Here is a 27,944-nt window from a genome sequence, read left to right as displayed (position 1 = left end):
CTGTGATAATAAAATTTAGACTAATACAGATTCGAATAAAATTAAAAAATATTTTGACATTATCAAAATAGGAGCATTATATCATATTTTAGTTTCCTACAGATTGAAACTTAAATGGTTAGAAATCAATTGCCATAATTTTAAAAACATTCATCTATAGTTTATTGTCGTGAAGTATTTAGAAAAGCTTAACATTCCTTTTATTATGGAGGTCATTATTTAACTGTGTAAAATCTATTTAAAAAATTTCGCCGATTGAAAGTTCTGGAGATCATCTCACAATACTTAAAAGAAAACCTTCTCAAGCTCAATTTGTTACATTTACGCAACGTCAGCGCCTGATATATAAATAGAGAACGGAGCATGTTCCCCAAGCTCCACTGTCATGCAGACAACCAAATCCTTCTATAATATTTAACGTAAATAAAATTTAAAACAGTTTTTTTTTCAACTCCTCCTTGTCATCTGATACTATTTAGCGAAGTTTTGGTTGGTAAAGTAATGTTAACTTGCACAACCAAGCTCTGTCTCTGTGTGATCATTATATTTTAGCTCATGATGTCACGTCATTATGAATGTCTTTTGATTAACTTTGGTCTAATTATACACTTAATTATTAAAGTGATAAATAATTTGATTGAGTTATTTTTGGTCTCATCTCTCTAATTTAATTAAGGTTTGTAATAAATAAATAATAATTGTTTAGGGATTTCTTTTTATCCAAATGTTTCCCCCAAAAGAAATAAGACTCTCGTTTAAAATATATAAACTTATATTTTAAGCGTATAATATAATATTATATTATATGCATATAATATAATATTTAAGCATATATTATAAAGTAAAACCACAACACGAAATATATAAAGAAGTTGTATGTACTTTTTGTGTAAATAAATTTATGAGCAAAAGTTTAATTACTAATTTATTTCACCAAATTCTTTACATAATCCAATTCAGGGTTATCTACTACATTGCGAAGAATTAGAGAAGGGGACTCCGTAAGAAAGATTAAAGCTTCATAGTCTGGGATCTGCGCAATTTTTTCTTTTATAAATTGATTATGTCTATTAATTCACTAGCGTTTGTTTTATTCTTTAATCTTACCAAATACAAATTTCAAAATTGTAGAATTTTATAAAAATTTGTAGAATTCAAAACTGTTATAAAATTTAAACTGTTATAAAATTTGAAGGCAACATTTATCGTAATTATACGCAAAAGACTGCATATGTACAGAATTTATGCTTTATCGTTTTTCAAAACCAATAGCTCGTGTAACAGTAGTACTTTCAGTGTCTACTTACCAATTGTTGATATCACCACTAGTCAGGTTTAAACTTTTATCCTTCCCGTACACAAAATCATCATAACTCGGGCATGTTTTCTGTTTTGGCAGCGCAGCAGTTTCTATTCGTGGCAATCTGCCAAGTGATCGAACTCTTCCAGTCAACGAACTCATCAGCTAACTATTTACGTGTTAGGATATTAAAATTTCCCAATCAGGAGGCTAATAATTCTCATTTTTCCTTTCCATCAACTATACTTGTGCCTTCTATAGTATAGTGAGGCAATTTGTCTCCTTCTTGATAAATCTTAATTGCTGATGTATTTAATTTTACATGGCGTAAAGTCTAATTTATGTTGAACTAGGATTTACGTAATTTTTACGTATAATTGTTTTAATCGAACATCGCATTATTTATAAACAACCCAAAATGTCTTATAAATAGTTCAAAACTTTTGATGGTTATTGCACTACATGTTTTATAACTTTTGCCTGTCTAATTGCAATTAAGACCCTTGACTGTTTAATTGCTGTATACACACATAAATACAAGACAAGAAAAAGATAAACTTAAAATAAATAAGTAAAATTTAATTGCCCATATTATTTCCTGGACATTTAATGTGTTTAAATGCAGTAGGATTTTGAAACCCGCAAGCGTGTGTAAGTGGTTAGGTGATTAGCACATCCAGTTGGTGTTAGAAAATTCGTTGTCTGAAGTATAATGAGAGCACAATTGACTATTTATATTTTCGTCCTCGAAAGAAACCTAACAGTCATCAATAAACGGGGTCATCAAAATACACTCACGTCCATAAATTAAGGATAATGCAAAATCAGGCAACGGAAGAGTTAGAAGCAAAACAATTTTGACTTATTTTTAAAGCTTATTTATTAAACAAAAGGTAAAGAGCAAAAAAAGATGCTATCTGTTTGATAGTATTAAAAAAAATTAGCGATTTTTTCTTCCTGGAGCAAATTACAAAAAAAAAAAAAAAAAAAAAAAAAATTTACAAAAAAAACAAAATTACATGGTTGGTATGATTGTTAATACATTGTATGTCTCCCAGACGATGCAATACAGTCCGTACAACGCCTAGGCATGCTGAGTATCAAATTATCGATCTGATCTTGGGGGATATTACACCACTCAAAAAGCAATGCTCTCCAAAGCTCCGGTAGACATGTAGGAGGAGGTTGACAGGCTGCACCTCGTCGGCCAAGCATGTCCCACACGTGCTCTAATGGAGTCAAGTCCGGTGAGAATGCTGGCCAGTCCATATGGGTGATATCCTCCGATTGAAGGCATTCGCTTACGATGTTTGCACGGTGAGGACGGGCGTTTTTATCCGTAAACACAAATTGTGACTCTATGGCGCCTCGAAACAAACGTACATGTTGTTCCAGAATGACGTCCCGATAGATTTGGCTTGTCACTGTTCCAATTTGAACATGCAGGTCAGTTCTGGAACCCAGAATAATTCCACGGAAAGCGAGCGCTCCTGCACCACCGTAACGGTGTCGTTCAATGATGTTTCTTGGTGGTAACGGGTACCTCGACCTCTCCATATGAACGTCCGGCGAGAATCAGACTGCAAGCTAAACCTGGACTCGTCGGAAAACATGACACAAACCCACTGTTGCGGTGTCCACAATGCATGCTCTCTACTCCAGGCTAACCGCAGGCGACAGTGAGTTGCAGTAAGTGGAACGCATCTGACAGGTCTACGAGCATATAGAGCAATCTGCCCTAAGCGTCTGTACACGTTCTGCCTTGAAATTGTAGTACCAGTGGCTGAAGAGAGCTGACGAGACAGGTCTGAATCTGTGCTCCGCCTGTTTCTTTTGGCAGTAACTGCCAAATACCGGTCCTCATTCGGCGTTGTGACTCTGGAACGACCTGTGCTGTAACGTCTACTCACATTAGCATCATCTTGGAATCGTTGCCAAAGCCTGGAGATGACACTCTGGGCAATTCCAAATTCGTCTGATACTTCCAGTTTGGTACGCCCGCATTCCAGACGCCGATAATTCTACCACGTAAAAAATCATCCAAATGCGTCCTTTGTGTCATAACTATTCGATTATTGCACTGAAATGCTTATAAAGCGCCTGCGAAGAATTTTACGTCTTTGCCTGTATTCCTTATATATCTCTCTCTTACACTCTCGTCATTGTGACATACCATCGGTGTCATCTGGTTACTTCCTGAAATTTGCATATGATTCTTGAAGATGTGTGTAATGATTTTACAGGTGATATATTTATTTTAGAGTTTGATTTCCGCGTGTCTCCGAATTATCCTTAATTTATGGACATGAGTGTATTTCCGCAGTTTTCATGCTCATGTTTCTCCTGCAAAGTCCTCGCCTAAAATGGTCAAACTTCCCCTCTTCCAGAAGGCTGCGAACATTGAACTCGCCGTTAGCATTTTCGGACGCAAGTTCCTGTGTAAATCTTATTTGTCATGATATGATAGACCAACATGTTAAGTTCGGCAACGACATTTTGAGACACTCTGCATATCAGATGGATTGAAGAGATAGATGTTTATAACAGGGTATAAAACGGATGGATTGATATGCAAAACAAAGACGGAGTAAGAGTATTTATGTTGATGTGCAGAAAAATAATCTACTGAGACAAAAACTGAAGAAATATTCCAAAGAAACCAGACGGAAAGATTTTAATATCTTGCCAAAACTAGCTCGACTTTAAGCGGAATTATCGTCACGTTAAAAGAAGGCAATAGAAATTTTCTTCAACATGTGCAGCTACTTGGAAAGCCATGATACTGCAGGGACTTACCCAGAGAATCATTGGAGGACAAATGAATGATGCTCACTACCCAGGAAATTGATTGTGATTAATTCTTATGATAGCTTAGATTAGATAAAATGAACACGCTTAATGGCAAATCAGTTAGTTACTCGATCATCCTTGGCTGCATACTACCTGTAAGCTATAAGGGACAAATATCTGTGAAAGCAAGATATGTTGAATGATCAGGAGCAATTATAAACCCCACCATAGAAGAAATTACCAGAGACCCTACTGGCCAATGATTAGCAATAATATTGCTGTATTTTTGAAAGTAAAATAATCTCGGTCTTAATAATTAAAGAGATCAGAGATAAGATAATGACTCTAACATAAAGACAAACATGCGTGTTCAGCGATGTTCAAGCCATACGTCTGCCATTCCTTAAATCTAACGCTTTATGGTACTCCTAAATCATTCATAAACACAGGCTTTGTATTTCGATTCCTTCGATGTATCTATATTATTTGCTCTGAATCAATAAACTAGAAGGAGGGGTTATTCAGTTGCTAAACCGTTACCCATCGCAGGATGAGAAGCCATTTTTGAATTTGTGAATGTACTTGAATTCAAAGCATAATAAGGATATTTATCTCCGTATTTCCAGCTGCATTAGAGATAAAAAATTAAACTGAAATCAAAATAGGAGATACATATGAGGCTCTGATTGATCTTTTGAAACATACATTTCAAGAGGATAATGCGAGAAGTGAAACTTGGGCACTCGGATACTAAGATTATTCGTTTGTTGTTGCCATTTTATAATGCCTTTGTTGCATTTTCTAACGCAGTAGCCTAATGAAACAGATAAAGATTACAAGCTTCCTACTTTGTTGGTTATCTGATACGGTATTCTTAGTCAAATATTTAAATATATTATTCCAGTTAACTACATGTGATAGTTCAGAGTCAGTACGACTTTTAAAAGATGTGGAAAGGTTGTTGGCTCGCTATAAATATAGTGGAGCTAAAAGCGTTATAGTTGTTAACCGGGAACAGGCAAGAACTTTTAATGATGAACTTGTATCCCATTATAATTCGATGTACTATAAACCTATTCGGGTACTTCAACAGATTCATAAAAACAGTTGAAAAGTATTGTTAATCTACATAGAGTTGAAGTATTTCTTTCAGTGAACGAATTGAATAAGCTCAATATAGTGAGTGTATACTGATCTTTCTTTTATGATTATAAACATTCGATTAGAACTCATCAGGGTTGAGGTGGAATAATTTACAATGTGCTTCGATGCAAATATTCGTTGGGGATAATGTAAGTGTCTGTCAATTGGATATAAGCGTTGAAGCGATGATGAAAGAATTAAGGAATTTATAGTATCTCATTTCTGGATTTATGCACTGCGTGACAAATATGTTTGAGAATTTCAGCATCAGAAGTTGTAACGAAGGTTTATTTATGCTAAAACTGATATAAAAGACTTGTTTGAAGTTATGCTTAAATAAAATTTAAAACAAAGGGGAATTCCTTTGCAGTTCTATTTATAGAAGGTGAAACTGCCAAGAATTGCAGTACGATGACGTCATCGAAAGCTTAGTATTACGGAAAACATGTAAAGCTTTAAATAAAATAGATTACAAATGTTTTAAATGCTATATTTTAAATTAAATAAATAAAGGTGTATTTTGGTATGGAATATTAATATGCCTAATTCAGGCTTCGGCAATCGATTTTTGCCAGCTGGTCAAAATCGTATACAAGTATTGAGTTCTGCCATGAGTTGATAGACTGTTGTTTTATGCTTTTTGACAATAATTCTTTTTATATTCTAACATCTTTCCCAGACAAGGGTCCTCTTTCTTCGGTAGTTACTCCGGTTAGAGGAAGTTGTTTGCTTTTAAGTATACAGACACGAGACTGAATATTGTAGCCTTCAATATATCAAAAAGATTTGCCGTCTTGCTAATAGGTGCAGAGGGTATTAAGATTAAAAATTTTTTGTCTAATTTTTATCATTCTGTGTAGATGGCTGTGTACTGGTTATAGATGTTTGTTATTGCGTTATAAGGTTCTATTTAGCTTTACCAACTGTTATTTTAATTTGTGAACCTTTACTGGATTCTATTATTTCCCTTCGCCTTTCCTCTCCAGGATCTAAATGAAGTGGATGAACGAGAGTATTTAAACTGTTGGAACGAAAAGGTTAGACAGAGCGTGATTTCGTTAGTGAAAGCACACGTTTGCTATTTTATTCTCCGGCTGCTAATCTTAGTAGCGGCTATGTATTCTGGCCGTCTAGTTAGTATATTGCCGGTATAGGTTTCTGAGTCAGTCTGTTAAATTAAATTTAATAGTGTAAGTCTACCACTACAGCTTTACCTTATAAATTTACTGTTTGTTACATTAATCATTTAAGTTCTCATCGCAAGCTGTCGGTGCTGTTTTGTACGCACGTAAGTCCTGTTAAACAGTTTCCATCTTCTGTTAAACAGTTTGTAATAAATAAAAGGGTCTTTTACACCCTTTCCCTGTTGTTTTAATCTTACCGCCTGTGCGAGAAGTCGCAAGTCTAACATTAAAGTAATCTAGTTACCATTTCATGATAGCAACACATACTAGGTACTAATCTGCCTCAACGTATGTATTTTTATTTTTGTTTTGTTTTTATGGCAACAAATGTGAAACTAAAAGAGAGAATAATTCAGCGTTCAGTGAAAATGTAAGCACGTAAAAAGTCTAATAATGCATATAAAAGTCCAAATCATATTCATTTCGTATCCTTATTTGTCGTGTTGAAGTGAACTGTTCCCAGGTAACTATTTGAATGAAATCTATAAAAATTCAAGGTACATCAATCGGTAGAACCCCCACTGAGGAATATTTAAAGCCGGAAGTTAAATTATAGTATTCTATTAAAGTTTCTTGGTTTACAAAGAAATAAAAATATGCATTTTAATGTTATAAATTAAAAACTATTTAGGAAGTTTTATGTATTTACCATGTTTTAATGTAAAATACTGGCGACAGCAATAAAATCCATGCTTATTCGGCTTCCTATTATACATTTTAAAAATGTATTTGAAGTCTGCGCAACATCTGTACGTAACTAATTTTATTCTTTATGGTAAAGTTAAGATGTTAAAAAGGAAATCATCAACTCCGTTAATGTATGGAATTCAAATCAAACAAATCGAAAAATTTGTTGGATCCGTTTACGATATTTTAAAGTCAGAAAATTTAGAGAAATTTCTTACATTAAAAAAAATATAGAAAAACGTCGTGACAAGCTTGAAGAATATTAAAATGAATATTCTACTATTGAAGATTTTGATGAAGAATCTGAGTTTAAAAATTTAGCTGAGTATCAAGATTGACAGATGGATTATTAGTGAAATTAGAAGCATATTTAAATTTGATTAATAAAAACTGATAACAAGATGTTATAATCTGCCACATCCTATGTCAGCGGTGCTCAACCTTGTGCTCTGTGCTCGCGAGCCCGATTAGGTACTGTGAACAAAAAATATTTTAAAAATAACCATTCATTTATATTTCTTAATTGTTAAAATATGGTAAGCATTTATAGTCATAAGAGATATCTTGCAAAACTTTATAAAATAATTAATTGCTGACTTATGAACTTGATAGCGAACATGGAATCTTATTGCTTCATTCCGATGTTAGATGGCTCAGCAGGGGCAAAGTACTTCAACGATTTGTAGAACTTCTTTCGCCAATAAAGCAGTTTTTGGAATCCGGAAACGAAAGTTATTAAAAATTGGACGATAATAATTGATTATGCGATCTGTATTTTCTCACAGGTAACAGTTAAACTGAACAAACTGAACGAAGATCTCCAGGGAAAAGAAAAAAACCCTTTTAAATTGACTGGGACTGTAACTGCTTTTCAGATAAAGTTAAATTTGTGGATAAATCAGATGAAAGGAAAATATTTCACCCATTTTCAGAATTTATCACGCCATATTAATAACCACAAGGTAATTGAAACAGAAAAAAAAAACCTAAATGCATTGAAAAATAATTTTGAACTCCACTTCTCTGATTTCCATAAAGTTAAACCAATTATTATCATTTATTATCTCAACCAATTATTTCAATTATTCATCGCGAACACATTTGCCGAAATTAATATTTCAGATGTGTCACATAAGATTGGAAATATGTTTAACACAAATGCTGATGTTTTGGAAATGTGCTCGTTATAGGCTAAAATGTGCTCACGATAGGCCAAAATATTGGGCACCACTGTCCTATGTGAATATAAAGTTTCGAAAATTGCTCTTTCACAACGCTTTCTGGCCAGTTTGAATCTTAGTTGAGATTTAAATCTATACTTTTAATTTCAATTGATGCTAGCGTATCTCTGACTGATATTCAAAATTTGCAATATCTTCAAAGTACAGTTTCATCAGATGCTGAAAGACGAATGTGAGTCATTTGTAGGGATCTTGGATCTCTCGAATACGCGTCGAGTATGCTTTTAATTACACAACAAAGGCATGCGGAAAGGAGAGAGAAAGCAACTTATATTACTCTCCCTTTTAAAGATCGACTGGAGATTAAGGGAACCAGTCCCCAAATCCTGGTGGTGACGAATTGTCGTCCACCACCTTTTAGTTCGGGCGCCACTAGTTAAATCCTTTGCAATTTTTCGATGTTAGGAAATTGAAAAATCCGAAATCTCCTTGCAAGGATTCGAACTCCAGACCTCTAGAATACGCATGGAGTGTGCTTCCAATTGCATAACGAAAGCATGCGGAAAGGAGGAAGAAACTACCTTACATACTCCCCTTTTAATGAGCGACTGGAAATTAGGGGACCCAGTCACCAAATCCCGGTGGTGATAAATTATCCTCCACTAACTATTAGTTCGGGTGCCACTCATTACGGTTTTATTCATAAGCAGGAGACGTGGAAAATGTTTAGTGCTCTCGCAGGGACTCGAACCCAGTTACACCAGGAAGGCATGCGGAAAGAGAGGAGAAAATACCTTATACGTCCCAGAAGAAAATTAGTTAGTGGAATTTCTCCTGATATATGAGTAACAAGATAATCTAGAAAATTCACTTAAAATCAAATGGGAATTAACACTAGAAGATAAGAATTTCAATCCTTAAAAAATTTTCTTTCCTTTCTAGAAAAACCTGATAGAAGTCTTCAGAGTCTAAAGGGAAATTATAATAATCAAAATAGAAGGTAAAATACAGTAACAAAATTTTCGCTTTTAAAACAAGTGCAAAATCGAAACAAGATCCTTGTGTATTTTGCCAATTACCACATCTTCTGCATAAATGTTAGAAATTTCCTAAAATGAACGTTGATGAACTTCGGAACTTTGCAAGAAATAAAATCTTTGTTTTGATTGACTGAGACCAAATCACATCATGCAGATTCAATACATCCCGACGAGCATGTAAACAGGAACATTATGCGATTCTTCACTACTTTCGAAATGATAAAAAATGTTTAGCTCAAAGTCATTTAGCTGAATCATGGCATACAGATAAAAAAAGAAAGTGTCTTCAGCTAGACCTTCAAATTTGGAGTTTTACCAAATTATCTAATGGCAACATTGCGGGTTGAGTAAATGCATATCACAAGAGAATAAAATGTTGGTAAATAAAAAATCTGGAGCACAAACAATAAAAACAATGAGAGACCGGTATTTGAAAGCTAATAAAATACTCAAATTTAGTTTGGTTATTATTATCTAATCGATATATCACAACAAATATTTGTCTGTTGCAGACAAAAACAATTTTAATATATTAATTTAGCTGCGGCCAATCAACATAGTACATGCATATCCTTCTTTAGGTGAAGCGTACAACTAAGGCTTAGATGTGATAGGAATATTTTTTGTCGTATTAAACTGGAAATTAAGATTTGTTTTATACCCTATGACCTTTTAGAAGTCTCAGGTTTTGAGACAAAAAATTTACAAGCTCTTAAAAATTGAATGTGTCATGAATATAAAGTTATTGTTAACACCTAATATGTGTTGTTTTCTGAAGTTCATATTTGCAAAATTTGATCTGGCGTTAGATTGATGGTCTACTAAAAATCTCAAATTTATATTAATGTATTTATGTTAACTGCTTTTAACTGTTTTCAAGGCTGAGAAAAAGTCTTCTTGACAAATATTTATATATATTAGCGTAATTTTTTAACGATAGTTTATTTAAATGATATAGCTTTTATTACTAATGATATTAGTAATAAAAGCTATATGCTTAACTCACCCTCTACAGGTTTAAAATCAATAATTTCAACTAAGATAATTTCGTATCGTACATAATCTTTGAAACGTTAATATTCGGAGTAATTCTATTTAAAGATACAAAAAATGGATAACTTTATAGCAAAACATGCTAGGATTCATATTTATGGAAGTAAGTAAAATCTTTTACTTCATAATTTACATTTAACATATTATAAGTTTTGCATAAACTAACCAATTATTTTTCTGTTAATACTTTTCTATTTTTTAATTTTTTTCCATTAGCCTTCATCAGAATGCAAACTAGGTAAGTTCATATAATGAGTGCAGACAAACAGAAAAGCATGTTGGTAAATTCTATGGACAGGTTTGGCACGTTAATGTGTTGGATGCGGGATGGTACGAAACTATCAGTTAATTTTGATTCAAGATGAAATACGAGAATCAGAATGTAGCTCAGTCTGGAAGTTATGATAAATCTAGATTTGAAATCGCCATATACAAAGAAGGATTTGTGTGAAATCTCTTCTTTGGTGCTATTGGATATTGATCAAAAAAAATTTTAGGCAGAATTTCAAAAGGTACGGAATGTGCAGTGTAGCTATGAGTGGTTCACGGGAAAAGATGTGGCTTCTTGGAAAGAGTATAAAGTATTTCTCCAGTCTTCTTAGCGTGCCTTCGTGGTGTAGTGGTCTGCACGCTCGTCGCGTATTCGAGAAGTCCATGGTTCGATTCCCGGTTAGGGCATTGCTCATTTTCCAAGTCTGCTGCTTCCAAAAAATCCTAATGTCTCTACAAGAGCAATACTAAATATGAGAAAAAACTTGAAGCATAATTTGTTGTTCATGGAGGTAAGAAATCATAAAGTCAATATCATCTTTGGATTGGTAATTTACGGGTATAGGAATCCCAAATTTAATTTGAAGAAAATACAAAAGAACTAAGCATGAATGAGTTGCGGGCATAGGCTTTTCGAAAGCCTGCATTTAGGAGAAGGCGTTTAGGTTACTTAAAAGAAGTGGAAAAAGAAATTATGAAAACGCAATAGTTACGTTTACAACATTTTTGGATGAAACTCCTGATTTAACACGCATAGTAGGATATCAAATAGATACCCGTGATAAATCTGCATGAAAATCTAAACTTTATAGAAAAGGCAAAATTCAAAAGGAAGTAACGGAGAAATATGTCGCCAAAATGTTAAAAACTAAAACTATTACACTCATAAGAAGTTCTTTTGCCAGCCCTGCAGAGCTTCGTGGGAAAAGAATAATTAACTGATTAAAGACTATAAAATTACTTCCAGATATTTTGAAATAGCAATGAGGATGCAATCAGCAGATGCCATTATTAAAAAATAATCAAGCAGAAGCCATTATTAAAAAATAATCAAGCAGAAGTCATTATTAAAAAATAGGATTTTATGCTTTTCGTTGCTACTTTTTATGTTATGTAGAACACCTGTTACATTTCAACATGCCATGGTTTTTATGTGATGGACAATCTGAAGTTATCCATGCTCATTTATTCAGATGGTATAATGAGATTATGTAAATAGATTTAAGCCAGAATAATAAAAATAAATTAATACAATTATCAGTAGCATAACAGAGAATTTAAATAGAAAATTAAAAATAAGTAAATTCCTTTATTTAGAAGACATGTCATTATAAGTAGCACAAAAGATACTATAATCTATATTATAAATTATAAGATATTTTCTCCTTTCTTTCTGCATATCTTCGTGAAAAAATTGGAAGCGTATTCGACGCGTACTCGAGAGGTCCATGGTTCCAGTCTCGGAGAGGGCGCTGTACATTTTTCACCTCTCCTGTTTAACGCTTTGCGGCACAGTGTGTCCGGTCTGGACACACCTAAAATTTTACTTTCTTAAGCACAGAAAAATTGAATGAAAAAGGATTTATAGGTTACTATAGGTTACTCTGAACTTTCTTTATTTATAGTAGATGGCAGCTCAACACAACCCAGTCCATATATTTTAGCCATGTTTAGTTTAAGACCCTCATTTTTCAAAGAAATCTTCCAGATTTTTTAAGGGTATAAAAGGACTTATTTGAAAAATTCTATGTTTTTTTTGGCTATATGCTAATCTCCTTATTCTATATTAGTTTTAAATTTTTACCTTGAAATCTTGCCTAAAATCAAACGGCAAACCCTAGGTGTGCCCGGACTGGGCTCACTGATAATCTAGGACAACTAAGAGTCTGTATTCTTTGTTTCTCCGCATCTCATCGGTCAGTTCATTGACAACAATGCTCGTTTCACCACTCTTTTCGAAGCTCTATTCAATCAGTGTGCAACTTTCGGCACAACCACAGAATTAAAACGATAAGTGCTATCTTCACAAAATTTTACTTGTGTACTCCTCCGGGCCTAATTAGACTGCCTACCTTTTTTTTTTAATCAAAACTCCGACTTTAAAAGGTAGCGTGCCGGAAAGGGTTAAAAAAAACCTTAATGACTCTCAGTGCTAGTTCTCTCAACCTATCAAGTAAGTAGAATTAAATTGCGGATAGCACAGTTCTGATGATTGGTAGTCTATCTTAGTCGAGATGTTTAACATGTTCCAGAACTTTCTATTTCGTCGAAAATTGTCGGGATCGCAAGTTTTTGCTTTTCATATTAGCTCTAGTCCATTGTTTCTCAACCGGTGGTATGCAAGAGAAAAATAAGTGGTAGGTAAAGAAAAGGTATTTTTAACTATTAAAGTCAAAAATTTCGAGAAGAAAAAGAAAAATTGACAAACATTTCCTGCAATCGAACTCGAACTGAAGATTTCAAAAATAATACACTTGTTAACTTTTGTTTGAACTGAAAAATAACTTTAAAGGCATTTCAAATAAAGCTATTAAATTTTTATTCCATTTTTGCACAACCTATTTGTGTGAACAAGGATTTTCTTCCATGTTATATTTAAAACTTAAATACAAAATTAAAAGTGGATCTTAATTTTCGGTTAAAACTAAGTGAAATAAAATCAGACACAAAGAAATTTGTCTACCTTAAACATATTCAAATGTCACATTTAAGTATTAAAGTAATATAACTTAAATTTTGATAGTAAAAATGCTAACCCATTTTTAATATAATATATTTTTATGTATGTACATTTAATACAAATAGTCAATAGGTTGTGCAAATGACAAAATATATTAACTTTTAATATTTCTATTGAGAAATTGTAAAATAACCATTGTAAAATGTAGCGGTGGTACTTAAGTTTTTCAGTTTTTTATTTAGATGATGCGCGTTAGTCGAAAGGTTGAGAACCACTGCTCTAGTCACATTTTGACAAATTGTGACTCGTTGTTCATATTACACAGCCAGCTGAAATAAGCACTGTAGCAGTTAAAACAGAAATGGGAAAAAACCGAGTGCTGATGCAGTGATAAAACGTTTTTGTATAAAGAAGTGCTCAGATCAAAGTGGGGATGCAAGGAGTTCACGAGGAGTTTTCACCACAATTCCAAGATAATTTATTTCTGAATGAATTAACATAAATGTGGTTGAGCATGCAGGGAAGGAACCTTTAGTAGATATGCGTTTAGTGACCTTCAACAGTAATTCCTACAGAAGTTTTGCGTCGATTCGTAATTCTAAATGAAACACAGGTTACTGAACGCCTGATCCAAAGCAGGGAATAGTGAGTTGAACAGAAGACAAAAACTGTTTTGATGATTTAAAATGTCATGCCTCCATATTTTGTAGCTTTTGGCGAAATGTACTTTTCCGACGAGAAGAAAAAATTGTTTCTTAGACTAAGTGGTCCTCAGTGAAAGCTATGTTGTGAAACATAATCGAAATCTTGCAAAAAACAATATTCCAAGAAACAATATGTATATTTGCCTCTTTTTGTCATACTGATACAACGATACTAGACAAAAAAAGCGATACACGCAGACGGCGTAAAAGACTTTGGTCTTATTAAAGGCGGTCCTCTCTCCAAAAAGAATTCGCTATGGAAAAAACATTGATATTACTTATAAACTAGTGATGAATCACCTCTACTTTGAGAGCACATTACATGTTGTTGTGTTGCGACTTATCTCATTCGTCTGGCAGCAACATCAGAATAAGCCCACGCGAAATTAATCGTGGCAAGGAGAGCAAGATTGCTCCTGTCGTTGGCAACACTCTGAAGTACATTACCTAGAATAATTAGATGGGCGTTATGACTTCGAAATTTTACCTAACGATTTAGCATAGCGTGGAGAGTGGAACTGTTCTTGCAAATGTGTATTATCACGAACTAAATTAGATAACGAGAAAAATCAAATCAAGAGTATTATGCAGACTTCTACAATACCAGATTCTGGTAGAATATTAGTAAGAGAGTGAAGCTTGGAAATATATAAGGGTATGTTCAAAATGTGGAAACTTTCAATCGTACTGACATTTTAAAAGGTTCGAAATTTTTCATTTCAAACTCCATTTCAAAGACTTGCAGCAGAATTTCTGCTACATAATGTATTTCTGCATCCATTCAAAATATAGGCTATTCTTCTGTCAGTTAAAAGATTGCTTTTGGAAGGTCACTGGGCATCGATATTGATAATTATGAGCACAGTTATCAGCAATAATAAAGAGAAAAACTGAAAATTCCAAAACGATAATTCCAGAAAGGAATACATTAGGCACGGAAAATAATTAATTTGATAGAAATAAAACACTTCGAAAGCTAAACGTGCCATCACCTCTTATTTTGAATATTTTTGTAATAAACGAGGGACTGATTATTTTTTGTTAGATAAATATGTAGAGTAAATAGCAACTACTAAGTGTATTAGGATCCTAAAAGATAAAATTTACTTGAAATAATTATTAACTGTAATTAATGAAAAGTAATAAGTGAAACTTTGCAATTATTAAATTATACTGTTTTCAATTAAACTTAAATACTCTGTTATTTATTCCTAAGCCAGAGCTACACAAATATGCACAATGAAAGGCTAAGGAACACAATGCAGTTTTTCACGTAGCTTTTGATTTACATTTCAGAGGATTTTCCGTTAACAAAATTTTTATGCTTGTCTATGCTGGTAATTAAGAGTAAATTATTTACTTACAACATCGGTTGCTTTTGTATCAGCACCATGGTCCAATAACATTTTGTAAATCTCACCGCCATCGGACAGCACAGCGGCATAATGAAGAGGTGTCCTGCCTTTCTGCAAGTAAACAGTGAAAATCACATTTAGAAAGCTTTCACATAATTTAACTTGTTTATTTCGGATCAAGCTAAGAAGTACGTATTCTTTATTTAATTATTTTTTTCAGAGGAAGAAATTTTTTTAAAAATATCTGAAGGAAAACGTTTAAAACTGCAAAAATAGAAATTTTTACATTAATTATGTCTTAGCATTCACAAAAAAAGTATTTTCTTAAGTGGTTTTAGAGAAAGTAATGTACTAATGTAAAACGTAAGATTAATTTTAGAGAAATTTAGAGAAATTTTGGATAAGATTTTCCCTCTTATTCTGTTCTTTCAACCATTAATCTGGTAAGAATTGGAAAGTGTTCTGGTGAATCTAAATCATAAATGGGACTAGAAATCAATGTGAAACCTAGTGTTTAGAAGAAAATTTTACCTTATTTCAGTTTATCAGCAAGTGAAGTTTGAACTGTGGATAACATTTCAAATTATAATATTTTGTATTTGATATTGGGATGTTAAGGTTTGGCAAATAAATTGCTTTGGAATTCATTAATGAACTGAAAATGCTAAAATTGTCAAGAAATGCTTATGATAACGCATTTTTTATTGTTATATATAACAGAAATTGAAATAAATTCGAAGACTTCAGAAGTACGTATTGACCAGAAGAGAATAAAAGGTCGACAATTTCATGTTTTAAGACAACTGTTTGCTTCTTCGTTTAGAATGGTAACAATAAACTGAGAATAAGAACAGAGTATGATGGGCAAAGTGTAGACTGAAATGATCATTATAATTTCTCTAAAAATATATTTCTTTCCTTTTGAATATCTATTCCAAATGCAATGCTGTTGTGAATAATTGAACCTACCTTAGTCGACACCTATGGTTAAAAATAAAACCATAGGTGTCGACTACTCTTAGTCGACACCTATGGTTTTATTGAGGAAGAGTGTTTCTTTCCTCTAAGGCGCTACTGTTTATGTTTAAAATCAATTAATTCATAAACAATTTTTAAGTATTACTATACAAAATATGCAAATGCTTTACAACGACTTTCCTGAAATATAAAATAATAGTGTTCGACTAAAAGAATACAGTTTTCAGCAGAAAAACGTCGCGCGTAACCTGAAAGGAGTTAAATATGATCCTAAACATCTTTGATATATTAAATAACAAGTAATGCATGCCATTTGTATTTTATATATTTAGCTTTTATTTAGTAGCTCTTTAACCATAGGAATGTTAATAAGAATAGAAAAATACGCCTTTCTTACTGCAGTAATGCTACTTTGCAATTTATTCTTTGCAGTTCTTCTTATTTAGGAGATGAAATTATTATGATATGCCATGTGATAATTGTATTAAGTCGTTCGGTAAGGTTTAGCCACAAAATACTTCAGAGACCAATACGAAAACTGACTATAAATCTTTTTTCATGGACTGACTTTAATACTTTCGTTTATTAATAGGTTTATAAAAAAGAATACGCGAATACTGTAGTCTAATGTTTCTCTAAATTAAACTGAATTATAAATTATGTGTTTAGAATTTAATATTAGTTACGTAACTAGGCTTGTTTTAAATTTCCAAATTTTGAATTGAATATTCTGTGTATGTTAAATTATATAAAAAAAAAAAAAAACAATGTAAAATTGACTTACGTGGTCTCTTGCATGGACTACAGAGGGATATCTGTCGAGAAGGTAGTCGATAATGGGTTTTTGAGAGAAAAGAACTGCTTTGTGCATGGGGCTGGCACCCATATGGTCTCTGCAGAATGCAAGTTTCTTGCGGTCGATCAGGTGCTGCACATCTCGCAAGTTGCCAGTACTCACTGCCTTGTGGATCTCGTCTATTTTGCTCTGAAAGGAATTAGGAAGCATTCTTTATGTATATAAAATGCTTTTGTTGCATTATTATATTATTCATAAACGTATAACATAAAAAACGGGTAATGATTATGTGTGCTATATAATCTTCCGTGTAAAATGCAGCATATGGTGGGCCAAAGTATTTGATACATTTTAAGAAATTATATAAGAGAAGGCAGCTAAACATACGTATAAATAACTGGGATATAGAAAGAGGAATAAAAGATAAAGGTTCTTTTTCTTTTCCTCCTTTTTATCTTTTACTTAACAAAACTTTTTGAGGAGCTAGAGGGTTGTCATTTTGTTCCGGAGCATTTGTAAGACCTATCTCTGTTATTACACATAAAATAAATTAGGTAGATCCTAAAATAAATCTGGCGAATTCTCTCACAAGCGTGAATAAATTACCAGCGCAGAAAAAAGGGTAAAAAATAACCCTTTAATTAATTTAAACTAATTTAACAGAAAGACACGGATTTCGTGGTTTACAAAAATACCATCCACTTGCGGTGGGAATTAAAACGTATAATATAATACAAGTCAAACCTGAAATAAATAATACAAGAACGCACTTAAATTTACGCCTAAGAGGTGGACTCATAGAAATCTAACCGGCGTGATACTAATCTGATAACGCCAAGAGGCTTACTAGCGTGACCGCGAAATAACAACGAAACATGCGCTTGGCTAGCAAAACACGCTTTGAAAAAACTGAGATATTCATACGTTTAAATAGTACTTCATTTAACTTTAAATTTACATTCTGGCGAAAGAATGTGAGGGGAAGTTGAGAAGTTTAGAACAGGAAATCAAACTTAAATTTGTTATGCAAAATAAAGAAAACCCTACTTATTTACCGAAGTCATTGCCAGCTTGCTGTCAGCTTTCAAACCGGCTTCTCCCACAGAGAAGAACTTAAGGAAATCATGCAATATGAGAAAACATATCACCAATCACAGTTCAACATGCTGTTCGAAAGCAGTGTCACAAGTCTACGAATATCATCTGAGAAGTAATTTCATTCCTTTGAATTAAGAGGAAAAGGTTTAGATATCTTCTTTAGATTGAAGGAAGTATAGAAGAATTTATTCAACATTAAGCCGATGTCTATGAAGGAGGTAATGGGTAAACCACAAGTAATGCTCACTAGCACCTCAGTGGCTGGATAAAGATAAGAAAAATAAAAAAAAGATACTAGACGGCTGGGTCAAAAGCTCAAGGACTCAAGATATAGAATTCAAGCACAGGCTAGCCGCTATTCAGGCATTTCTCCATACAACTTGTTTTTGTGGTTTTAAGAAAAAGACAAAATGATTATTCTCTTCCTTCCACTATACAAATGATTAATCATGATATGATTGACTACAGCATTAGAAAAAAATGCAATTTTGCCTGGAGGTTTTACTGAATATCCAATTAATTACGAAGAGAGAAAAATGAATTACGAATTAGAGCTCTCTTTGAACTTTCCATTTAAAATATTTATTTCTATTTTATTTCAATCGAGATAACCACCACAAATACTTTTATTTTCTTATTATTTTTAAAAAATACAATTTTGTTTTGTCGTTTGCACGTTTAACGTTACACACGCATATAAAAATTTCGTGTGCTTCTCGGAGAAGCAAATGCTTTCATATTTGCTTCACTGGGAAAACTAATATTTTTCAAAGTTATCTATTTGCGTCTAGTGTACGATCTTTAGAAACTTAAACCTGATGAAAAAAAGGAGATTGAACTTATTGCAATAAGTTTAGGTTTATTAAAAAGAAATCAGTGCACAAGATCGTAAATTATAGTGAACTATATCTAAATAATTAGTCTGTAACCATGCTAATAGCTGTTATCATCACCGAAAGAAGAGATTTGTGACAGTAAATGTTTATTTTCCGATGAAAGTAAGAAAATGTTCATAAAAATTTTCGATTAAGAATTTGTCAGCATTAAGTATTAATAAAAGAACTTATTTTACTGTAGACTGTTGACTTTAACCACTAAAAGACATTTAAATGGATATTTTAAATATAAAAAAAATTAGTTATAGTATCTCAGATGTATATTAATTTTATTTGAAAAATAATCAAAATTTCGATGTATTAGCAATGGTAACGTAGACAATATTCATATTATACTTACAATAATTACTGAAAAGTAACTGATGCGCTGAGAATTAGAGCAATTTTTGTTTTATTTTAATTTCTATCAGTTTTTAATTCTTGAGTATTCTGCATGATTATAATGTTGAATTACTTAATCATGTGTAATTTTTTTATCTTAATGGCAATGGAAAACGAGTTTGTTAAAAGATTTTACATTAAAATAATCCATAAAGTTATGCTTAAAGACAATTCATGAACTTAGTTACTTGTTAAAGATATAATTTATAAGCACTATTATTCACATTTATGATAGTAAAATCATGAGATGCTTTGAAATTCTTAGAACAGTAATTAGTATTAAAACACAAAAACATACTGATACCTTTAAAAATGAAAAAAAAAATAGTACTTAAGATCAATTGCTTAATTATTCTTACCTTATCCATTACTTCCATTACATTAATTTCATCTTTTGGATATATGCGTCTCCTGATTTGTTTGAACGGCGTTTAACATATATACATTATTTAATTATGTGTGTGTTTATCTTCCTTCTTCTTAATCACTGAAAGAACTGAATACTTATTTTATAAAGATAAACCTACAGTAACATTTATGGGACTTATAATCTTGAAGCTGTAGCTGTCATTTAATTGCTTTTATTAAACATTTATCACCTTTGAATATTCATAAAAAGTCCCGGTGGGTTCAAGATTTTATGAGTTTGCTTCTTCTGCATCCAACGTTAAGTCTCACAGGAAGATCTAGATGCGTGAGAAGCAGAAGCAATTTTTGACTCTGGATACATTCCAAGAGGCAGAGCTTTCAGTTTAGTATGCAGATAGATGGACGAGTGTCATTAAACTACCAACGACTCTCAGGAAGTATCTTCAGATTGCTAGGTCCAATTTATTTTGTTTGTGTTCTATTGCCGATTTGTGGTACCCCACAATCTGTATTCTGCAAAGTCTAGGACGAATATGAAAGCGACTGGAAAATAACGTGTTTATTCTTCCACCCTCGGCGAATAAATCTCCAGGGAACGTGATTTCCCGACAAAAGAACTACTTGGTGTCACGTGATGCGGGTCACAAAGCAATAACACAATCTTGACGTCATATGGGGACCAACACGCATAGGAGTTCGTGCATACCCATTGGGTGGAGAAGAAAATTAAAAGTTACAATGCACCAATGAATTCGCGTCGCCAATTTTTGTTTAATTAGTTGAAAATGGGTCAAAAACCTGAAGAGGGAGATCTCTACGAAACACGCAAGGGGGCAGAGAGTACTTGGGTCTGAGAAGCCTTTCTGGTATGAGTCTGATGTTCTTCCCTCTTCTTGGAATTAGGACAGGAAGTCCAACAATTAACCCTGCTTTTGGAAAAAATAATGGCATAGAATTAAATTAAAATAGGCTCTCTATACCAAACTATATTTCAGAAATCCGAATTTCTTTCGCATGTTTATCACAGTCGGAATCTTTTGCTTTGTATGTACCGGATATTGAGGTGCAAATTTCCGAAATTTACAGTGAATAATACGGTATACAATATTATAATATGACTATTTTACACAGTTTAAAAAATGAGATCCAATTATATGACCACAAAAGGTAAACTAAGGGAAGGAATGTATTACATTTCTGTATACATATATCCCTACTAAGCATTATTTATTTGACTTTAATATATTTATTTATAGGCTTAATCTGCATTATATTCTATATGAACATATTATCATCATTCTATCAACATATAGACACATGGTTGCAAACAATGAATGAATTAAAATTTAACGAAAAAATATATTTTAATTAGGATATATTTCAATTGGTGATTATATGTTGAATTGAAAACTTTAATTCGCAACATTAAAAATCAAATTCTTCATGTAAAATAAAATTAAGTCAACAAGGATGCATCTTTTATTGAAAAAGAGATATAGTTGCATGTTTTAGAATAAAGTTAATAAGAAGCAAATGCTATTTCAGTATTGTATATTTTATACTATATTTTTCATTTGGCGGCTGCAAAGGCTAAAATTTATTTTTATAGTGACGCTGAAATGCATAGAACCATTTTAGCACATTCAATTTATTTGCAAACACAGTATGCGTTTCAGACAGCTACAAATAAGATATGTATACTTTCTCTCTTCTTCAGGTAAGATCTGGCAAAGAAAGAGAAACAAAAATTAAGCAATCTTTTTATTGCTGAATTTTATTTAACGTGACCTAAACGCTGCCTGCTGAAAACTTCTGAAGTATTCAAAAATAGATTCCCTCACTTTGGATTAAAAAAATTAGAAATGTATGAAAAATGTTAGGGGATATTTTAAATTAATCATGTACTCAGTAAATTTAGATAAAACTTATTATTCTCAAAAGAAAATTCTTTCTTCCTAACAATAAAGAAATCTAAGAGAGTATTTGTGTAAAACCACACTTATACAAAACTCTGGTCAAATTCAAATCAAGGATAAGTTGCTTAAGCCAAATTATTATATTAGAAGAAAAAATAAAAGTCCTTCCTTTTCCTAACAGAAACGTTTCGTGTTTTAATCGAAAACCATTTTACTAGTGGCATTAAAATTTAATGCAAACTTAAGAAATAAACACATTTTCACACTGACTTTGTACATAGCACATAGCACATTTGGGACTTTCTGATTCCAAAATACAGAAGCATCCTGTGGGATGCCCTTAGTGCGATTACAATCAAATTCAAGTTTGACGACAATTCTCTGAAACCTAAATAATTCCAGTGGAAATTACGAGATACTGACTTTTCGGTATCTCTGCGTTTTAAAGTTGGTTTATTATTTAAATACAGCAACGTAATCAAGGGCTATCTAGAAAAGGGAAAAGATTTCTTCGTGGAGGACTTCTTAAGTAAACTGATCACTTCACACATAGAGAAAACCATGAAATCCAACAACGTAGCTATCCCGTTCTCCCTTGCTTGAATCTAGATTGAACTATTGGTATTCAACGATCTAAACCATTCGCCCACTTATGGGGTTCAAATAATGCATAATTACATTTGTAATAAATTAAATTTGTTGTTTTTTAATACGGTAAAAAATGCTATCTAAGGGGAAGATTGTGTTGTTGCAAGAACTATTTTTTGCAACAAAAATTGACTCGTATTCACATTACACAGAGAGAAACCTTCTAAAACCAACTATGCAACCAACCCGTTGGCCGGGTGTTCGAGCTGGAATCAGATTACCAGTGTTAAAGCGGGCTTAACCACTCAACAACTTGCGAATCCGAAAGATCTTGGGAGCGAGTCCTGATGGAAAACTACACTAAATACATTTTCACTCTCCTAATAAACTTTCAAGGAAGTTATATCACTAAAGAGGAGGGATATTGTGCGATGTATCACTTAAATGAGTGAATGTGAAAAAATTTTGAACACTGAATGCACTCAAGATAGCTGAAGGTTTGTCTAGAAAATCGGCAAGCCATCAAGTGATAGAACATATTACGGGAAGAAGTTATATTGTAGTATTTATGTTTAACTTTTTTCAGTCTTTATGAAAGCACTTTTATCCTTGAACAGACAAGCTATATACTTCATACAATCAAATTCTAACTGAAAGCTTAATGCGTGAATTCACAACTGGCCTTAGTTAAATTAAAAACAATGACTTTACATTAAAATGTTTTTTAATTATTTCTTTTATACAGATGCAAAAGAAAAGGATATGAATTGATATAAATGTAACATATGCTTACGGGAAGTATGTAAATCTTATTTCAGAGGCTCTCAGATTTCGATTAGCATCTCATAGCCCAGTTAAATTAAACAAATCGGTGGGAAAAAATCATAGAGCTTTGGAAATGGTCTTAAACGCTTCCTTTAGACCTGGGCTAATGTGTGTAAAAAACCCCCAAGGGTGGAGAAGAGCTCGAGGAGGGCTAGGGGTTTAAAGGTTCCTTTTCCTAATTTTTCGCTTACATCTCGGAAACTATCACTCGTATAGAAAATAATTTATGTGCAAAATTGAAGCTGACAAAACTTCTTGAAAAGAGGGTCCTACGCAGTGTTTTCTAGAACTAACTTGTTAAGAGTTACAGGGCTGACAAAAGTAACGTCAAATCAAAAATTATGCTTTATTCGGATTTAAAACTAAATTACAGTTTACAATTGTCTTGCACATTAGAATTAAAGATTTTAATTACATTATGAGTGCATGTAATTGTAACCAGCAAGTAAATCGAATGTATTGGGTCAAACAGTTCTTTATAGGGTGTCAGGTTGGTCTTCAACGTCATCTTCATATGCTGAATTCTCGTCTTCAGCTTGGAGGGCCATTGGCGCACTCGCTCTCACAACCGAATAGTAAACAGCAATGAATGCCTGCCATACGGTATCTACAGCGTGTACAACAGCCTTTGGTGCAGCCGCAGAATATTGTTGATAGAAGGGCAGCTGGGGCAGCTTGATGCAAGCTAAGCAAGGATTGAAGATCTAAATCGAACACCAATTAGTAGGTGGTAGTCTGTAGCCCAGCCATTCCTGAACTTAAAGATAGACTCTGTATGAGTGTTGCAGTGCAGAGCCTTTAGTTGGTGGTGGAGAGGAGAGGTCTGGCATCCCTCTTGTGGTGGATTTTAGGAAGGCTAAGTAGAGTTGTTTGTTCAGGTCTGTTACTCTGGCGTTGCTAGAAACATCTTTTCCCCTGCATCTGCGACTTCATTGCGTATTGAAGTGTTGGTGTAAAAGTCATGGAAGATGTGTTACTTGCTGCTGTTATTCATAAATAATTTAGCAATCGATGATTTGCCTTTTCTAAAATTGCAGAAGTTGTATCGCAGCCACTAAAACTGTGAATGAACAAGATGCTGTTGGCAAAGTCATGTTTCTGCAATTCCGTGGAGGAATAAGTTCTGCTTTCCTCATTCTCCTTCCCTGGTTGAAAAACTTTACGTCTTGTTCCCTTGGAGCTAAAGCAATAAGCAGGCCCAGGAGATTCCCATCCTCGCCGATGACAGCAGTAGAACAACCAGATTATTCTTTTCCAATACACACTTCACTAGCCTTTTATCAGCATGAGCATCATCCTGTCTGTCTCCAGTTCCCTTAGCAATCATTTTCTTAAGTCAGCATAGTAATGAACCTGGCTTTATTTTTGTCGTTTTTCAAAAAGTTGTTTAGCATTCAGTCTCATTTCTTCAGTAAAGTCAATATCGACTGATGCGGTGACAGTGGTGGTTCGACGCTTTTGTTCTGCACGTTTTGCGCTGTTGATAGTGTCATAATAACCATCAGAAACGAAAGTACAGCATTCACCATGGTGTGTTTTATGTAAATCACATATTGATTAAACATCACTGAGAAGGTTGATTCTATACCCCACGTGACTCGATGAAGAAGGAATCCGCCATCAATCATATTAGTATAAAACTTGAGGTCTGAAGTAACGGGGTGAAAAGAGAAAATATCATATAATGCAGAATTCTTTGTTTTTCGCACCCCTTTTTCATTCAGTAGCGATAATATCCATTATCGTTTACGCCAGATTGTAAAGGAGAAGTTCTTCTAGATCCTCGTCATTCTTCTTGGAAATAGCTACTCAGTGGAATATTAGAAGAGGATCAACCACCTCTAAAACTTTGTCAGGTTTTATAGTACTGTGGTTATCTATAATTCTTTTGATAGTTATAGAGGCCGGTGATGAGACTTTGTCTTTTGGAGTATGTTTTATTTCCCCAAACGTTTGCCCTATCATCTTCATTGTAACATTGCCTTCTTGTAGGGCTTTGTGGTAGTTTACATCATGGTTAGCAACGACGCCTGTTGTGAGGGATCTAATTCTCATGATTCTGGAAAGGAACGGTGATAAGAACAAAAAATGAAGATCTTTCTGTCATCATCATGTCTTCTCTGCCGAGACGCGCGATAGTCTACATTGTTCCTCTGTAGGGAAGTGCAGACCTGAGCTCTCTTGTCATATCAGACCAGTTTTCAGATCCGGGTGAATCTGATCTCTCACAGAGAAGTGTTTGGGGGGAAATCTTCAAAGTTCTGGGGATGGGTATTGCAGAGAATGCATGTCCTGAAGGTATAAATGAGCAAATTTTGCATATTGTAGGCGATCATTTGCATGAAAGTATGGTAACATTTGCTACACTGAGTTACCGACATTGAACAGCAAAATAAGTGAACAAAAAACACCCCCACCTCAGTTGGTGGAAGTGAATGAGACCTCTTCTTTGTTATCGCAATAACACACCATTCATCTCTTCTGTAAAACTTCAAATTTGATTTCTACACACATGATTTTCATATAAATACTTAAGTTTAACAAATTAAATTAGTTTAATTTGTTATAAAGTTTTCAAATTAAATTAGTTTGGAAGGATTTTGAACGCTGGAATATGCAATTTGATTTAGCATTCAAACTTCAGAAGCTCATAGCTCGGCTACCATATGTCCTAGGACAAAATGCATAAGACCATTTGTAAAAATTATGTTAATTTTAAACTTCCTTTCCTATCAATTTTTAATTTCAACTTACCACTTTCTGCCAGAACGTAGTTTTAGAATTACGTCTGAATGCTAATGAAGAACATCGGTATTTAACCGCGAAGTTCTTCTGTCTCAGTGAGAGAGATACCAGATATTCTGACTGTATGCGTCCGCCTTTTTAGGCTACTCTATCGTAAGCTATTATAACGCTCTGCCGTACTTTAGGCCCTTGATAGTTTCGAAGTCAATTAACGTTAAGGGGCCAACTCTGTTGGAATTTTGATAGCTTCGGATATATCTCTTCAGTAAAGATTAGTTCAGTTTAATTTTTAGTCTCTTAAGTTAAAGCCCAAGTGTCCGCTTTATTGTACAACTCCAAGACGGAGTTCTGTTAAATCTTGATAAGTGTTTTTACCCTTCTATCTTGTTATTTCCTGTCACACGAACTCAAGCGATTATTCGCTTATCAGTTCGCAAGATTCTTCACTTTCAACGGTAACTTAGAATTACACAATGTAGAATCCTACACATTTTTGTAGGAAATATTGTTAGCTTCAATTTTGAATTTGAGTACCTTTGTATAGGACTCTGAGTTTCCGAGATTTAAGTGAAAAACAGAAAAAGAGGACCTTTAAAGCGCCCTCCTTGAGCTCACTCCACCTTTAACATGCTGCGTAAGAATGTTTAAGTGTTAATTGAACTTAAATTATTGAGAATTTTTATAGTCTTATGTAAAACAGTTTAGGTTAGCTAAAACTGTTATCCAAGTTGTTAATTATTCTCTTATCCTTGTCTTAATATCCAGCTAATATTAGTCTTGCCCTCCATTTATCTTTTAATGCTCAAACAAGCGAAGTATTTCTGTACTCCCAGTATGCAGCTATGCTATTAGTTTTACGGTTCCATTTCATCAGAGTAACGTAGAAGTTAAATCGAATGTAATATAATATACAATATTAGTAAAGCCCAGTCTAAACTTTAGATTTTCCTGACTTATCACTCGAAGGAATCTTAGCAAGTAAAATCTTTGCCGATAATCTTAAACAGTAACAGAGTATCTAAAATATAATAACGGTCAGTTGAAGCTGCCAAACGCTTCCTGAAAAACTTTGGGCCTGGAAGATTATTCATCTTTAAACTACTTTGCAATCTGGAGTATGAAGACGATCGTAGAATTAAAAAGAAGCCAAAAGAATAACGCAACTAGTTAATTAAATCCTTACACCGAAACTTAGCATTTCAGTCCATTTCAATTAATAGATTTTAAAGCATTTTTTAAACTGCAGCTAAGAGAAATTCACATTAATTGTTCCCATTAATTGTTTTCAAAAATTATTCAAGAACGTATTTTTATAACAACATTGTTACGTTTCTTATAATCTTAAAAATGAATTACATCATACATTTGATTCCGTATTTTGAGAAATTAAGCATCATAAAGTTTTTAACTATTCTGGCTATTGCGGATATCTTAAGTAAAATCAAGACGTCTTAAATTATTATTTTGCTAACTACAGGTTGCATTTTAACTTATATTTCTAAAGCCTTAAATATAATTGTAGAGCATATTCTGAACTCTGAAATTAATTCTGCACAGTTTTGAAGATCTCTTTAGGAAAGCTCATCACTATAATGCTACCCAGTTGGTGTTCTCCTAGGATGTCGCAAAACATTCGAATTTAAATGTATTTCATGAAATTCAGAGAGACTACATGCGAAACCACGTGGCATATTTATAAATTTACTCTGTAATTGCATTTAATTTAAACAATGAATAATCTTACGATACAGCTTGACGAAATTACCTCTCGTCTTAACATAGAAGTCTACAGCAAAGCTTGTATAAATGCAATTAAAATTATTATTATTTTAGATTAAAATTACAACTAAGTCGATTAACAAAAATTGAATTTTTTCTGATTGCAGCTTTATAATGAACTTATTTACAAATTAAATACAAAAGGCTAAGAATCTGACTTCTATCATAATGCGGCTTCTTAAGCAA

The 27,944-nt window shown here is 33.2% G+C and overlaps 1 protein-coding gene across 3 annotated transcripts in view; it reads right to left on the bottom strand.

The window, feature by feature from the left end:
- LOC118202692 (uncharacterized) overlaps positions 1–27,944 on the bottom strand; it is a 376,501-nt gene that overhangs the window by 252,630 nt on the left and 95,927 nt on the right. The window contains exons 1-3 of one of the 3 annotated variants that reach the window (XM_085813164.1): positions 19,896–20,460; positions 17,150–17,350; positions 15,397–15,498 (exon numbers count right to left, since the gene is read on the bottom strand). In XM_085813164.1, the coding sequence (XP_085669290.1) occupies positions 15,397–15,498; positions 17,150–17,350; positions 19,896–19,913 (321 nt within the window). In that variant the 5' untranslated portion in view covers positions 19,914–20,460. Of the gene's footprint in view, positions 1–15,396; positions 15,499–17,149; positions 17,351–18,216; positions 18,456–19,895; positions 20,461–27,944 lie in introns of those variants that run through there. The other 2 variants (XM_085813165.1, XM_085813163.1) reach the window with 2 other exon arrangements.

Source organism: Stegodyphus dumicola, chromosome 3, assembly GCF_044657685.1.
Source record: "Stegodyphus dumicola isolate Sdum_Otavi_A_Nest chromosome 3, ASM4465768v1".
NCBI lineage: Eukaryota > Metazoa > Arthropoda > Arachnida > Araneae > Eresidae > Stegodyphus > Stegodyphus dumicola.
This window is presented reverse-complemented; position numbering and strand designations above follow the sequence as displayed.